General features: G+C 40.8%; 1 protein-coding gene across 2 annotated transcripts in view; it reads right to left on the minus strand.

Annotated features, from left to right (window-relative positions):
- Positions 1-1433: 1433 nt before the first annotated feature.
- Positions 1434-17806, minus strand: part of rab3ip (RAB3A interacting protein (rabin3)) — a 31051-nt gene continuing 14678 nt past the window's right edge. For both annotated transcript variants that reach the window (XM_080421531.1, XM_080421530.1), the window contains exons 8-13: positions 17161-17367; positions 12262-12390; positions 10842-10954; positions 5449-5548; positions 4842-4911; positions 1434-3011 (exon numbers count right to left, since the gene is read on the minus strand). In XM_080421531.1, coding sequence (XP_080277657.1) covers positions 2929-3011; positions 4842-4911; positions 5449-5548; positions 10842-10954; positions 12262-12390; positions 17161-17367 — 702 coding nt within the window. In that variant the 3' untranslated portion in view covers positions 1434-2928. The remainder of the gene's footprint in view (positions 3012-4841; positions 4912-5448; positions 5549-10841; positions 10955-12261; positions 12391-17160; positions 17368-17806) is intronic.

Raw genomic sequence — 17806 nt, forward strand, 5'->3', positions numbered from 1 at the left:
AAGGCACTAAAACAAACAAAAGCTGCATGGAGAGAGTGTGGGGAGATGGGTGTGGGTTTATCTTAACACGTACCTACGTGTATACCCTATAACAGCACGCACACGCCACACACGCACGCGCGCACACACACACACATACACACACACAAACGCAGTTTTGCAAATGTACAGAGTTAACATTAAACTTGTTGTACTTGGTCAGCTCCCAGCGGCCAACAGCAGACAACTGTGGTTGTACTGGGCAGCAGGGCTGCACCATATCAAGAAAACACGCAATATGCGGTAACATTGTTGAATATTACCATGACAATATCGCCTCGTGATAAGTAAACTAATACTAATTTCTGCTTAATTAAGAACACAGACAATGAATAGCATACTGTATGCACACACTGAAGAAAATAAGAAAGAAAGAAATGGATTGTATTTCCATTCCAACAATATGGTTTTACTCAAAACTTTGCAACTGCATGGTTACAACCACTATTGACAACGAATATATACCACAACTTAATACAGTTTCTCACTGCTGCGCTTAAAACATGTTTATTTTAATCTAAACAAAAACAACACTTTACCTGGACTGTTGAAATGAATAAAAACCTGAAAACAAATAAATACATCTCTTATGTAAAACTCTTATGCGATATGTATATTGCGCATGTTGATATTGTGATGACAATACGTTTTTGTAATATTGTGCAGCCATGCTGGTCAGCTCCCAGTACAACAGTAGAAGACGGTGGTTGTACTGGTCAGCTCCCAGTTACTACCAGTACAATAGTGTTCAGGCTTAAAGTAAATATTCAATATATCGTCTATTGTATTGTTGGGCAAAAACCTTGCATCTCCGTATATGAACCCTTTATGTTTTTTTTGTAAAATGAATGCCCAACTTCGTCATACTATAGTGTCACACAAAAGTAGCAAATTGGCCAGTCTTTTGCCATGTTTTAAAATTAGTTTAAAGTGAAAGTGGTTAACCGTGTCTGTGGGTTTTATAAATGTTTAACCAATGAAAAGTATTAACAAAATAATAACTACATTGGGTCCATTGGAACACAGGTTATTTTTTTGGACATACAAGGTTTCCACCCGACAGCGTCAATATACTGTATGAACACCAACAGAAACATAACAATGGAGTCATTTTTACTCTATTAAAACAATGAGGTTTGATTGTAGAGCTGCACTGTCCTTCACACACAGAAGTAAATACGTCTGTGTTTACCATTGAGTTTGCACGTTCATATACATAAATAATAATTCTACCAGAAATGCTACTAAACGATAAACCATTTTCCTTCTGTACAATAAGAGGAGAAACTTTGAAGTTGAACTAGTCAGACAGTGGATGTGTGTCTCTATAGGACAGATAGTGTTATTTTATCTCCAAGCTTTAGTGTGTTGATTTACTTATCATACATGTCTGCGTGTGTGTGTGTGTGTGTGTGTGTGTGTGTGTGTGTGTGTGTGTGTGTGTGTGTGTGTGTGTGTGTGTGTGTGTGTGTGTGTGTGTGTGTGTGTGTGTGTTAGGCTGGGCAATTAACCGAAAGTATATCGAAACCAATATTTAGAATCAATAACCGACTTATAACCAAATAATCAAGAAGCAAGGTTTTTATATACCTATATGTTATATATATCAACGAATTGACATAAAAAATGTATCGACTAAATCGATTAGTCTATAAACCCTGTATTATACTTAATTGTACAATGTGGCGTGTAGAAATAGTGAAAATAGCTGATCTACACGGTCGCTTGTATATCAGCTATTCACACTATTTTAATTTGCTTTTAATAATCGTTCATTAATCGTAATCGAGGCCAGTTTGAAATAATTGTGATACTGATTTGAAGTCATATCGCCCAGCCCTCTAGTGTACGTGCATGCGTGTGTGTGTGTGTGTGTGTGTGTGTGTGTTTGTGTGTATATGGATGACAGCGTGGTTCGGATTGACTCAAAACTAACTTTTTAAACACATGCTGTTTCCAAAACGGAATTCAGAAAAACAATATCTGATGCCAAAACTGAACTCGGGAATCATGACAATATGTCTGATTCTGTCATTGTCACAATCGACACAAAAAACGTCATGAATAGCAGTGTACAGGAAATTAAACACGCGCACACACACACACTAGAGCCCGACCAAATTATTTGCCTTTTTTGACGACATCGGTTTCGGCAGTTATGTGGCCGACGTGTCCCTATTTTTAACCACTTACGGTTGACCGGAGTCCCTCAGGGCTCTAAACTAGTTTGTGTCTTTTCCGTTTTCGCTCAACATTAAATATCTTAGCAGAAATTAGCCGATCTACAAGCTCACAATGTAGAAGCATTGTGAGCTTGTAGATCTGCTGATTTGTGCTTAACCCCTAGTCTAAGTGGTTAAAGCACTTTCAACCTGGCGTCCCTATCTTGGGAATGTCATTCTTGGTGAAAATGTTTAAATGTCTAAAACCCCCCCCCCCCCCCCGCCCAGCTTACACCACGTCGTGACTCATGAGCTTGTAGATCTTCTATTTTTGAACATTTTGAATAAGGCTTAAGTATTTAAATAAAGTAAATTGTAGTTAAATGTTCACAAATAGAAACTTCAAACAAATTTACATTAAGTAGAAAATGCTGCACTTTTTGGCCAAAATATCGGACAAAATCGGTAATCGGGGGTCTACGTCAAAATCGGGATCGGCATCGAAATTCGGTCAGGCTCTAACACACACACACACACACACAATATAATAATATTGTACAAATTGTACTATACAGTAATTTATAGTACAAACACACCCCGCAGGCTTCTTCAAGGTGACAAGGTGAGATGGCGTTTTGATTGGAGGAGGTGGGGGCTTCTGGAGGGATGGGTGCTTCTGATTGGATGTCAGGGCTATCCGTCAGAGCGAGCGAAGTGATCCCATTGGTCACAGCGGGTCTTTGTAGAATCCCAGCTTGGCCAAGGACATCTCTCTACGCAACTGCATGATCTCCCAGAACATCTGTTCAGCTACACACCACACACACACACACACACACACACACACACACACACACACACACACACACACACACACACACACACACACACACACACACACACACACACACACACACACACACACACACACACACACACACACACACACACACACACACAGAGAGTTTAACAATTTATTTATGTCCACACACAGGGAAAACATACAGGGACACAAATATTTTAGTAAAGGTTACATTTACAAACTCATGGATATGTCCTACAACACGCATGTCACTCAGCACTCCATGGGCACAAGTAGCGGTGGCATCGCCATATATGGCAGCAGAGACAGCACAATACTTTGCCAGCCTTTCTGCCTCATCGCGCCATAGAGGTATAATATAACTAGAGGGCGGATTGCCCCGCCCCCAGCTATCATTTCAATGAATGTGCTCAGTGGCGTTTTGAAGCACCCGGAAGCCTGCCGGAAGTAGAATTATTGATTCGTTTTTGGACACACATAGAGTTATGAGCATGCGCACTAGTGTCCTTTTTGCGTTCTACGGCAGCCCGTGTGTCAAGGATTGAACGCGAGATATTTATTAAATACACTCGAGATGCATATTTATACGTAAATGCATATGTATTTATGTATAATATGTTTACATATTTGTATTTATATATATAAATATCTCTCAGTATGTTTTGCGCGTGCATGTATTTCTCCCCGCCTGCAGTTCCAGCTTTGGCCACTGGGGTGGCGGCTTCAATGTTTCTCAGCAACTCTGGGGGCTTGCATCGCGCGCGCGCACACACACACACACACACACACACACACGCACGCAGTAGAAATGATTCACGTTGGCTGGTATAGTTAACCAAGCTAGCAAGCTAAAATAATCAATGGTGAAAGATGAAGGCAAGTTTAGAATTAAATGTCAAAAAATAAATTATGTATTTGTCACTACTCATTTATTTTGTCACTAGTCATAACAGATACAATCAGCTAAACGCTAGAGTGGCAAGGTCCTCAAAACTGTGGTTAATAGAACACAATAACACTTATAATGGTGCTATAATAATCTATATAGGATTAATCACAGTTTGTTGTTTTATTTAATTTCCCCTTTTGTTTGTTTTTTTGTTAGCTTGTTTAATGGCCAGGTCCTTGTAGAGCTGCCAGGGCTGTGAGCCACACCTCAAGCGCTTGTAAGACCGCATGGTTACAAACAGTCTGTTTCCATAGGATAATGCCAGTCTATTTATTTTTTTATCCCTTTATGCTTTAATCAAAGCACAGGCTGTAACCAGGGTTGCCATGTTCGCTTATTATAAGCGACTTTGGGCTTTTTTTTCCCTGTAGATTCGCTTGCAAATATTGGTAATTGCGGGTTGCGTTTTTTTGGGCTTGTTTCTAAAGTGTGGCTGCTTATTTGGGCTTCCCTCCTATAATGTTGTTTAAACCAGTGGTTCTCAAACATTTTCATGTCAAGGACCGCCAAATTGATATGTATTTGTCCGCGGACCCCCATCTGAAAATATTTTGTGCCAGGGACCACCATACTAGATTTGTGTTGTCATAAATATTTTCACGATTTCTTGGAAAATAGCCGATCTACAATCTCACAACGCGACACGTTGTGAGTTTGTAGATCGGCTATTTCAAATAGCCAATGTATGTATAGGTTCAAAGTGCCCATGTGGCCTATAGTCGCTTATTTTGTTTTCAAAGGTTGCTTATTTCCCTCGCAAAATCTGGAAACACTGGCTGTAACGGGAGGGAGCTACCTGTGGTACGTTCAGCTGTACGCACCACGTTCTCTCTGTGTGTGTGTGTGTGTGTGTGTGAGAGTCTCTTACCATCTTGTTGTTTGACCAGCCCTTGGTGAAGGTAGCGAATATAGGTGAAGAAATTACACACGGACGTAATCTGTCACACACACACACACACACACACACACACACACACACACACACACACACACACACACACACACACACACACACACACACACACACACACACACACACACACACACACACACAATTACATCATTCTAATCAAAATGAATAACTACCATGCATTAAACTGTCTTTATTATTATAATTTGTGTTATTATATATATTATTATAATTATGATCATTATTATACATATTTAATAATTTTATACTTAAAAAACTAAATGGCAGAAATGGCTGATCTCTAAGCTTGAAGATCTGCTATTTCTGCTATTTTTGGAAAATGTTTGAAAACATATGAACATTTTTCAACATGGTAACGATTATGACGATTATGCAAAGATAATTGCGATTATCTCAAATAATTGTGATTATGTAATCATTGTGACAGGCCTATAAGTGGTGTGTGAGTGTGTCAGAGTATGTGTGTGTGTGTGTGTGTGTGTGTGTGTGTGTGTGTGTGTGTGTGTGTGTGTGTGTGTGTGTGCGCGCGTGCGTGTGTACTTACTCTATATCTACAGTAGGGGGAGACATAGTAATAGTTGGATGAATCTCCAAACTTGATTCTGTGCTTACAGGTTTTAGTTTGTCCACTCAGAGCGCACTTCCTGTTTGACAGAAAAGAGGGAAAAGAAGGAGCTTAATCACCAATATGTTTTAACTAATTAAAAACAAATACAAATTAGTCTGACATGAAATCAGGAGAAAGAAATGAATTCCCATAGTTCAGAGCGATGCTCATTTTCTCCTTAAATCTTTTTTAACAAATACAAAATTATACATTTAGTAATTATTTCATAAACATCTATGAAATGTTATGAAATTCCTCTAGACCAGTGGTTCTCACCCTTTTCAGACCATGTGGGGGATCCCTCCCCTCCCACCCTGATAAGCACTTGGAATTGTAGGAGTTGAGGCATTAGATTTAGTTCGACTCGGTTCCACAGAAAATAAGACTACAAGCTCACAATTTTGTAATATTATTTGTCAATTTGGCCAATGTTTGACCAGTTTTTTTTTATAGTATAGTTTGTTGATTACTTTTGATGCAGTTATGGGAATTTTTTAAGGTATTAAAAAAGTCTTTAAAGTCCTTAAATTGTCACTTTACTGTCATCTCGGGACCCCCCCCAAAATTGGTCACGACCCACAGGCTGAGAACCACAGCTCTAGACAACAGGGGAAACATTTATTCCTCCAGGTCAATCAGGTCATTTTTATTAGTTCTAGAGTCTAGCACACAGAACTTTCCAGAATACAAGTCTACAAAGTTCTGAGGAATATGACCTACAGCGTTGTAGAACAATTATCCTAGAACAGGGGTCTTCAGCTCTTTTTTTCAGGCCAAGGACCCCTTAGCTGAGAGAGAGATGAATGAGGGCTCCCCACTATATTGGATTCATGTTAACCCATTAATACCTGGAACGCATCTGTGTCACTTTAGATTTCTTTGGCTATTCAAAAATAGCAGATATACAAGCTCATAGCGCGGCACCGAGTGCCGCGCTATGAGCTTGTAGATCTGCTATTTTTGAAAAATCGTGAAAAAATATTTTCCAGATTCTTTTCAAAAAACTGTCAGGATTTAGAAAACATTTTTAAGAATCGCCTCAGGTCTTAATGGGTTAAATGTGTATTTTCAGACATTCAATGACTTAAACCCTCAATACTTTGCAACCAGGCTTGGTGCTTGGTTTGCTCTTTTCCCCCACCCTCTACACCAAACCTCTTCGACGAAAATAGCCGATCAACAAGCTCACAACGCGTCTGTGGCACGTTGTGAGCTTGTGGATCGGCTATTTTCGGGCTAAAGTTCCCCCAGGAATAGGGATGTGAGGGTTCAAGTGGTCAATGTAAAAATAAATAAAGTCCCTATCACACAAAGATTTGGTGGCCCCCCTGCAGTATCTCTGAGGACCCCCCTTGCGGTCCCCGGACCCACTGTTGAAGACCCCTGTCCCAGAACACAGATCTACAACATTCTAGAATACAAGTTCACACAGTGTTCTGGAAAAACTGATCTATAACACTGTTGTAGAACACTGTTTCCCCAAACAGTGGGTCGGGATCCATGTTTTGGGTCGTGGACCAATTTTTATGGGTCACAAGTTTTTTTTGTTCCCTACATTTAAATATCTATATTATTTCAAAAGATTAAAAAAAAAGTTTAGACAGATAAGCCCACAACATTTTGATGAATAAATACGAAAAAAACATTTAAGAAGTAGTGAAAATAGCAGATCTGCAAGCTCGCAACGCAAGCGCGTTGTGAGATTGTAGATTTGCTATTTTTCACTAGTTTGGGTCCCGGGCAAACGTCTAGTTTCTCTTTTGGGTCTTGAGATAAAAAGTTTGGGAACCAACTGTGCTAGAACACACATCTGCTACAATGTTCTAGAACACAATGCTCTAGAAAACAGACCTACATTGTTCTAAAACAGTGATTCTCAACTCTGAGTGTACAAATGGTGTCGTTTTGGTTCCATTTGTACACTTGGTTCCATTTTTACACTACACAAAAAAAAACGTGTACATATTGTTTACTTGAGGTGTTACAGACCCGTTAACACCTCAAGGACCTTCTGGGGGTCCCCAGGCCGCAGGCTGAGAAACAGTGTTCTAGATAGAACACAACTAACAGTAGAACAGCATTGATGAGGTTGCCACGAGGAAAAAGTTGCAGGTAATTCTGCAACATAATCAACAAATCTGTGGCACGTTTGGAAGGAAAGGAGTCGAGGAAAGGAGGGAAGGGATAGGGGAGAAGATATAAGAGAGGAATAGCAGACGTTAAGGAAGGAGGGACCGATGGAAAAAAGCAAAGGAAGATAGGAGGGAAGGAAAAAGGACGGAGCAACGGTTGATTAAAAAGCTATAAGTAATGAAGGAAGAAAGTGAGGATGTTAAGGAGACAAGGAAGGAATGAAGGGATGGATTAAGTCACTATTTCCTATTGGGTTGCTGACCAATATTTATGGGTCCCAAGTAAATATCCCCCTTTTTTTCTGTTTTCTACATTTAAAAAAAATATGTATATATATATATTTCAAAAGATTAGAAAAAAATCACCACAACTTCTCATCAATTAAAAAAAAATCAAAACATTTTCAAAGTATTTCATTAATAAAATAAAAATAATTTCCATTAAAAAAAGATAATAAAAAAGAAAGCTTAAAGGGATATTTCACTTTCAAATAAAATAAACATTAAAAATAAATATTTTTAAAAAATGAAAAAAGTTATGGCAAAATCACGGCCCCCTCACACATTAGTAGGACACTCTAATGTGTGAGGGGGCCGTGATTTTTCCATAACTTTTTTCATTTATTTTTTATATATTTTTTAAATGTTTATTTTATTTGAAAGTGAAATATCCCTTTAACACATCACCCGCCAAGGTATTAAACATCGTTTGTTATCCCCTTGCCAGCGTAATTACCGTCATCCGGTATTTGAAACGCCGTGGAAGCGACATTGTGTTCCAAAAAAGCAAAAAAAAATAGTCCCCGTGGGTAAGCGGAGGGATCTGTGTATTCAGAGGAACCACAACATTCCAACTGCGATCCGCCATTTTGGGGCTTCGGCCCGCTGAAAACTAGTGGTTTTCAATGCAAAAAACAGCAACTGAGTTACAGCAGTTTTTCTGAAAATCCCATAGTCAGGCCGGATGGAATGATGTCACATCCACATACTTCTTCTCTGAGTGACGATGGATCATCACAGAGCTGTGTTACGGTGCCTAAAACAGCGTGCCTCATTTTTTTAATAGAACGCATTTATGCGTCTTGGCGGGCAAGCGCGCTATTTAATAGAACGACTTTATGCGTCCATGGCGGGAATTGTGTTAAGAAGTAGTGAAAATAGTAGATCCACAAGCAGTAGATCTGATATTTTCACTAGTTTTGTTACTGGGCAAACATCTAATTTCTCATTTTGGGTCTTGCGCTAAAAAGCTTGGGAACCACTGGATTGACTCATTAGGACCCGAGGCCGATTCTAAAAATGTCTTCTAAATCCTAACGATTTTCTGAAAAATATATGTTGCTATATCAGGAGGACCCCCAAAATTATATGTATTTGGCCGCCGACCCCCATCTCAAAATGCTTTGTTCCAGGGACCCCCAGAAGCAAAGATTTGAGTTAAAAATGTAAAAAATATATATTCAAAGGTTTGCATTGCATAATTTTTCAAAATCTTTCAAAAATAACAGATGTACAAGCTCATAACGCGTTTGTGCGACGTTATGAGCTTATAGATCTGCTATTTTTGAATAGCCAAAGTATAAAATAATGCTAATTTAGCTAAAATCTAAAATGACACAGATGCTTTCCTGGTCTTAATGGGTTAAGTGATGAAAAGAGTGATGGAGTGAGAGCATGTGGCAAGGAAGCTCTGCCGGATTTGAAGCCCAGGAAGTGATTCTTTTAAGCCTGCAGTTCGCATTAATGGCCCAGCATATGTCGCTATCTCACCTCCTGCAGGCATCAATGAGGCTTTGGCCGGACTTTACACTTGATTTCATTACCGTAGTAAACATTTTCATGCATACTTTATGTTTGTGCGTTTAGTAAATTATGTTTCCCATTCATTTTAAAATGAATGATAAAGTAGGGTACGTTTCTAGGGCTTCTAATGGCTCTAACGAGTGAAGACCCGCCCTCGCTGCGGTTGCAGCCAATAGCAGTTGTTTCCGGGTGCTTTTCAGAGACCGAGATGTTCCAAGATGGCGGATTTGAATTCGCAGAAAAAAGTGGCTTCAAAACGGGTCTGTAGAAACCAATGGGTGACGTCACCGTTCCCTTCGTCCATTTTTTTTGTCTATGAGTGAGAGAGACAGAGAGAGAGAGAGAGAGAGAGAGAGAGAGAGAGAGAGAGAGAGAGAGAGAAAGGATAGACGACTTACGTGACAAGCTCAGCCCATCGAGCACTGGAGGAATGGAGAAAAAGGAGGGAAGAAAGAAAGAAAAAGAAAGACAGCCGGTGATGGAGAGATGACCATGAACGAGTGAAGCCAGGAGGACAAAAACATCTGAGGGGACAGGAAAGAAAGAGAGAGACAGAGAGAGGAGAGCAATAGTAATATTCTGTGTGTGTGTGTGTGTGTGTGTGTGTGTGTGTGTGTGTGTGTGTGTGTGTGTGTGTGTGTGTGTGTGTGTGTGTGTGTGTGTGTGTGTGTGTGTGTGTGTGTGTGTGTGTGTGTGATCTCATCGTACCTCAGTACATCTCATCATATCTCATTACATCTCATATGACAATAGAAAGTACCGGCACAGTCATTTGATTACTTTGATTTGAAGAGAAATGATTCCATGACTACCCCCACAACTAAGGACCCCTGGTGGTACCCGGTACCACTTTGAGAACCACACCTGGTCAAGTGATCTCCTTATTCAGCATTAACCCATTGAGACCTGAAGCCGATTCTACATGTCTCCTAAATCTCAACAGTATTCTGAAAAACGTATGCTTCTATATCAGTGGTGCTCAATCTTTTTCATGTCAAGGACCCCCAAAATGATATGTATTTGGCCGCGGACCCCCATCAAAATATTTTGCTCCAGGGACCCCCCAGAAGCAAAGATTTGAGTTAAAAACGGTTCGCTTTAAAAAATATATATATTCAAAGATTTGCACACATTTTCACGATTTTTCAAAAATAGCAGATCTACAAGCTCGTAGCGCGGCACTCGGTGCCGCGCTACGAGCTTGTACATCTGCTATTTTTGAATAGCCCAAAGTGTAAAATAATGCGTTTTAGCTCAAATCTAAAAATGACACAGTTCCAGGTCTTAATGGGTTAAAACAGAGCTCTGAGGAAAATGTGCCTCTCTGTGTGTGTGTGTGTGTGTGTGTGTGTGTGTGTGTGTGTGTGTGTGTGTGTGCGTGTTGTATGGACATACTTTGGTCCTCCACACTCCACAGCCGAGGCCTTAACAACCGGTAGGGGCTGGAATCCAACTGGCTCAACACTCAATGTGTTCCTCTCTACAGCTTCTAGAATGATTGACCCCAACTACGCACACACACACACACACACACACGCACACACACACACACACACACACACACACACACACACACACACACACACACAGGGAATAAAGCAGTATATTTTACAATCAAACTAATTAACCCATTAAGACCTGAGGCCGCTTCTAAACATTTTCAAAATCCTAAAAAAAAAATCGGAAAAAAATATTTTAAAAATAATTTTCACGATTTTTCAAAAATAGCAGATCTACAAGCTCGTATGAGCTCCTATGAGCTTGTATATCTGCTATTTTTGAATAGCCTAAAGAAATCTAAAAGTGACACAGATGCGTCCCAGGTATTAATGGGTTAAGGGGAAGAGAAGAATAACTGGTGAAAGTGGAATGTGTGTTCCATGTATGAATCATATTCCCCATCATACGAAAAAAACTAAAACAACAGCTTAAAGATTTTTGTCTCTGCCAGGACGAAGGTGTGGCCGAGACTATGTATTCGCCCCTGTCCGCCCTTGTGAGTGTGTGTGTGTGTGTTCGTCCGTCCGTCTGTGAACAGCTAATCTCCGGCACCGTTGGACCAATCAGCATTAACCTTGTTTTGCCATAATTGTTACAATGTAGGCAGTGATAGAATAAAGGTTGTGTTCTGTGCAAACTTCAATAGAATAATAACAGCGTGAGTGTCATGTTGTTACATTGGCCATTGACTGAGCCTAGAGAAAGAAAGTCAGCTGGGTTTCTACTAGTGATGCGCGGGTCGGGTTTTTTCATGAGCCGCCCCGCCCCGGAACCCAACCCGCCTCAACCCGCCCCGCGAACCCATATATAAATCTATGGCTCAACCCGCCCCGCAACCCGCGGGTCGTACCTTTAATTCTGTAAAATCAAGGTTAGAAAATAATCTTTAAGTATACACCCCAAGTGTATTCAAACTGTTTTATTGTTATTATTCTTATTCTTATTAGGAATAAAGACAAAACAAGAGCATATGATTTTTCTTATTTTTTTGCGTGTGAGAGCGGCTGACCCGCTCACCCGCAGCCCGCATAATTGCCTCTGAAATCCTGACTCGACCACCCGCGACCCGCGGGTTGACCCGCAGGTTATGGGTCGGCCCGCGCATCACTAGTTTCTACACAATCACAGCCGAAAACGCGAGCGAGCTGGCGTTATATTGTATACAACTAGATGGCTTGGCAGAATCCAGTTACTATTAACTCATTCAGTGGTCTTAAGGACACACACACACACACACACACACACACACACACACACACACACACACACACACACACACACACACACACACACACACACACACACACACACGTACCTCAGTCTTGCTGAAGGTGAGACAGGGGTGAATGTCCTCTCTGTAGATTCTGTCCAGGAAAGGACAACTTCTGTCCATTGTCGGGTCCTCCTTCCACAGTTTGAACTCACTGAACAACTGACTGTCTACCTGCACAGAGCGAAAGACAGACAGACAGACAGACAGACAGACAGACAGACAGACAGACAGACAGACAGACAGACAGACAGACAGACAGACAGGGACAGAGAGAGGGAAAGTATACAGATCAAGTTTACAGTGAGAGGGAGTGGGGGCGTGTGGCTGTTTCAGCTTATGCTGCTCTTTATGCCAACTCAGCAGACATCTAAAAGGATCAGTTTGAAAGGGAAGATGTTTTGGGGGAAAGATTTTAATTTTTTGTTGCTTTTTATCCCCCATTTTAACGTTATGCCAATTGATTCCCCACACACATTTGTGTGTGTTTCTGTGTCGTCACTGCTGTTGTATCCTACTTACTCACCTATACCAGTGAGGAGCCCCCACCGGGAGGATGTACAGCCTTCGGCCCTTCGTCCTAGTCCTCCCGCCCAACACTCCCTGCTGACAGGTGCCACCCCAGCCCATAGGAGTACGCGCAGTGACAATTATCAGCCCTCCCTCAAACACGGTGCCAATAGAGCATCGCAGTTCCCGCCCACTTCCTGGTTTTTCGTGGTGCCGGAAGGAACAACTCAATGCATTTTTCCCATTGACATTTCCAAAAATATTTATATCTATTAATTTAAGCCTCGAATCAAGCCATCATGACATGACATGAATCATGACCATAAAACGTTTTTTTCTGTGATTTATTTTATTTTATATTTAATTATATGATATACTATATTTAACACATTGGGTGCCAAAACCGTATATATACGGTTTTGCGCATACTAACGTTGAGAAAAAAAAAAATTACTTTTTTTTTTTTTTTTCATTTTTTTTCATTTTTTTTTTTTTTTTTCCTTCACAGCAACAGGAAATATCACTCCTACAAGATTTAGACTCCAATCCACCTCCTGGTTAACTTATGACTTCAAAAACCTGTATCTCGGCTCCTGTGCACTTTTTTTTTTTACAATGTTAATTTAACTATTTTGAACTGGCTGCAACTATGGAATGGATTTCCGAATGTTTTAAATTTTTTCCCCCCGATTGTACGAGACCTGTATGTGTGTAATGAGGGGATCACCGTGAGGACGATGATCACTGAAAATATTTTGTGACTACTTGAAAAAGGTTCAAAATGTTTAAAAAGTCCTGGCACTCAAAGTATAATATTTTAATAAACCTCTGGCACCCAATGTGTTAATAAATACCCTTTGTTTTGCCGTTTTCAAAAAAAATAATCACAGAATCAAACGTTTTATGGTCATGATTCATGTCATGTCATGATGGCTTGATTCGAGGCTTAAATTAATAGATAAAAATATTTTTGGAAATGTCAATTTGGAAAAATGCATTGAGTTGTTCCTTCCGGCACCACGAAAAACCAGGAAGTGGGCGGGAACTGCGATGCTCTATTGTGTTTGTGTAGACACTCGCAGCCGGATGCACCACGGTTTTTCGATTTTTGCGTTGGCTATTCAAAAATAGCGGGTCTACAAGCTCACAGCACGTCACGTCGTGCCACGCTGCGAGCTTGCACATCTGCTATTTTTGAAAAGTCTTGAAAGTGTGAGAACTACTGATTTAGAAGGCAATTGTAGAATGGGCCTCAGATCTTAATGGCATGGTGGTTAAATGCCATCATTTTAGTTTTCTTGGCATTGAGCTTAACACATAGACCGCCGGGCCCGTAGTTCTACGGGCCGTTAAATCCAACGGTTAAGCGCCGATCCCGTAGCCTACGGGCTGCGGTGCTTTTTCCTTTTTTTTCGAAAAAAAAAACTTTTTTCAATTTTCCGGTACGGCACATTTCATTGTAACACCACCGGAAACAGAATTATTTGGGATCCGGTTTTGGCGATCACGCCGGCTCCCATTCTAAAGCGCACACTGAAACTCAATTCTCTTCCTGTAGTTTTTTCTCCTCGCTGATCACTGTTTAACATAAACCGTTCTAACTACAACATGGCGGCTCCGTTTGACACGTGGTTTGGACTGGTACACGCAGGGAGATCTCCGCGATGTTTACAAACAGTGCTCAGCTCGATCCTAAGGATTTTAACGAGGTCTATGGCGACGTGAAAAAAACAAAAAACAACAATAAAACGTTGGCACTGGTGAGTACATTATGAGATTAACCTCTGGCGGTCAATGTGTTAAAGGACAACTTAGTTTTTTTTTTACAACCAAGGTTTGTGTTTTAGCTTGTAATTAAAGTAAATAAACGATGAGTGTTGAAACATTTTCATTTACTGCTTTCTAGTTTTAGCAATTTTCACGATCTTTTTTTACAGTGGGCGGGGGCATTCGGGCAGGTGGCTAAATATGTATTTCTTTAACACAATAACCTGGCGATTTCTTTAATATTATTTACAGTAGCTCTTCTAGCCCCCCAATAACTCACATCTGGCCATCAGAGACCACAGGACCTATTTTATTGTGTAAAAAATACATATTTAGCCACCTGCCCGAATGCCCCCGCCCGCTGTAAAAAAAAGATTGCGAAAATTGCTAAAACTATAGAATGCAGTAAATGAAAAAAATGTTAACACTCATCTTTTATTTACTTTAATTACAAGCTAAAACATAAACCTTGGTTGTAAAAAAGTTGTCCTTTAACCAATTAAGACCTGGAACTGTGTCATTTTTAGATTTGAGCTAAAAAGCATTATTTTACACTTTGGGCTATTCAAAAATAGCAGATACACAAGCTCATAGCGCGGCACTGAGTGCCGCGCTACGAGCTTGTAGATCTGCTATTTTTTGAAAAATCGTGAAAATGTGTGCAAATCTTTGAATATATATATTTTTTAAAGCGAACATTTTTAACTCAAACCTTTGCTTCTGGGGGGGTCCCTGGAACAAGATATTTTGATGGGGGTCCGCAGCCAAATACATATAATTTTGGGGGTCCTTGACATGAAAAAGATTGAGCACCACACTGATATAGAAACATACGTTTTTCAGAATACTGTTGAGATTTAGGAGACATGTAGAATCGCCTCAGGTCTTAACCCATTAATACCTGGAACGCATCTGTGTCACTTTTAGATTTCTTTAGGCTATTCAAAAATAGCAGATATACAAGCTCATAGCGCGGCACCGAGTGCCGCGCTACGAGCTTGTAGATCTGCTATTTTTGAAAAATCGTGAAATTTTTTTTTTTACATTTTTTTCCGAAAAACTGTTAGGATTTAGAAAATGTTTAGAAGCGGCCTCAGGTCTTAATGGGTTAAAGGGTTAAGGCAGATCTTCCTGCGCTCCAGTTCTACTGCCAGTAGAAGTAGTTCCCTTTCTCTCTCTGCGGGGTCAGGGACTAGGGCGATGGTGTCTGCATAGTGAAGGTCTTGCTGAAACTTTGCTCGGGAGCAGTGTGGCTTCCTGGTTGCGAGAAGGGGGCCAGGGTATCACCCTGTGGGACGCCAGGCTCTTGGATCTTGAGTGTGTGTGTGTGTGTGTGTGTGTGTGTGTGTGTGTGTGTGTGTGTGTGTGTGTGTGTGTGTGTGTGTGTGTGTGTGTGTGTGTGTGTGTGTGTGTGTGTGTGTGTATTAGGCCTGTCCCCGACTAAGGATTTGTTTAGTCGACTCTAATTGGCGACTAATTGCCAATAGTCGACTGGCAGTCGACTAATAAAAAATAAAAAATAAAAAAAATAAACATTTTTTTTTTTTTGGGCCAAAATAAATTTTATTTCAAAGGGCCAAGTCTACACAGTTTGTTTTGTCTCCAGCAGAGTTTCTAGTGTCTCTATCTCTCTCTGGAAGAGGTTGCACATGAACTCTGCAGCCGCACTGAGGCGCTCCAACACAAACAATACCAATACAAAGACGAGGAATAAGAAGAATAAAGTGGAAGTTACGTGTGGTTGCAGGTGTAGACTTGGCCAAAAAACGATTTAAAACATTTTTTTTTTTTCGACTAGAGTCGACTAAGAGACACTTAGTCGACTCGGACCCCCCGCGACTAACCAGTCGACAGTGTATATATATTCGTATATATCATATTACCCATATGCCACTCATCACATCACATCATATTACCCATATTGCTTGTGATATTGATACACCGCCCACATTTATATTTATATCCAGGGTTTGATTTTGGAAAAAAAGCAAAAGGGAGACATTTTCTAGACCTATACAGTATACTTTGTCTTACAACAAATAGCAAACATTTTGTTACGAGCTATTTTTTTCTTCTCTTAAAATTTAGAGTAGCCAATCATTTGTTACTCATTTTTCTCCCCAATGTAGTCGTTATGCCAATAGAATCCTCCCCACACACATTTCTGTGTTATCTGTGTCGTATCCTGCTGACTCACCTGCCAGTGAGGAGCCCCCACCAGGAGGACGTAGAGAGCCTTCGTCCTACACCTCCCGTCCAACACTCCCCGCTGACAGGTGCCGCCCCAGCCCGCAGGAGTACATGCAATGACCAATAACACCCTCCTCCCCGCCTGGCTTCCCTCCCCAGAACACGGGCCAATTGTGTTCGTGTAGACGCCCGACAAAGCCGGATGCACCACGGTGGATTCAAACCCACAACCTCCGTGGTGGCGGACAGGGACTTTACCACTGCGCCGACCGAGCGCCTGTTGTTGTTATGACCTTTTAGATCAGTGGAATATATACACACATTATAACATCCATTTTATTTTGTAAATACATTACAATGTGTTTTGTGTGTGTGTGTGTGTGTGTGTGTGTGTGTGTGTGTGTGTGTGTGTGTGTGTGTGTGTGTGTGTGTGTGTGTGTGTGTGTGTGTGTGTGTGTGTGTGTGTGTGTGGCGTACCTCTCTACAGTCTCGTACTATGGGTTCTGTGGCGGAGGGGTCTGGCTGTGAACCCGCTACAGCGGACGACGTGCTTTTGTTCCGGCCGTGACCTTTCCTGAACGGGGCCTTCATCACGGACGCCCCTGGTAGCTCGGACACAGGGGAGCCAGGTGAGGACAGCACCAATGTCTTCAATGCCGTCACCTCCGCCTGGAGGACGTCAATCTGATGGACGGACACAGAGACAAGGCATCAGTGGTGCAAAGTAACTAAGTACATTTACTCAAGTACTGTACTTAAGTACATTTTTGAGGTACTTTTATTACACCACGTTTTATTACTTTTATAGTATTTCCAATTTTCAGTACTTTTACTTCTACTCCACTACATCTCAGAGGAAAATATTGTACTTTTACTCCACTACAATTATATGAAAACTTTAGTTAATAGTTACTTTGTAGATTTTGATTATTATTACAAGTAAGACGCGCGAACGTCATCTTTTTGATCTGTGGAATGATTGGTCCTATAGGCACGGTAAGGAAACCGTCACGGCAGCAGATTCCATGATACACATTAGGGCTGCAACTATCGATTATTTTCAATCATTCTATCAATGACCGAAAATCGTGCCGTTTTAATATTTTCAAAAGCAAATTAACCA

The sequence above is a fragment of the Gymnoscopelus braueri genome (assembly GCF_963280865.1).
Source record: "Gymnoscopelus braueri genome assembly, chromosome: 23".
Lineage (NCBI taxonomy): Eukaryota > Metazoa > Chordata > Actinopteri > Myctophiformes > Myctophidae > Gymnoscopelus > Gymnoscopelus braueri.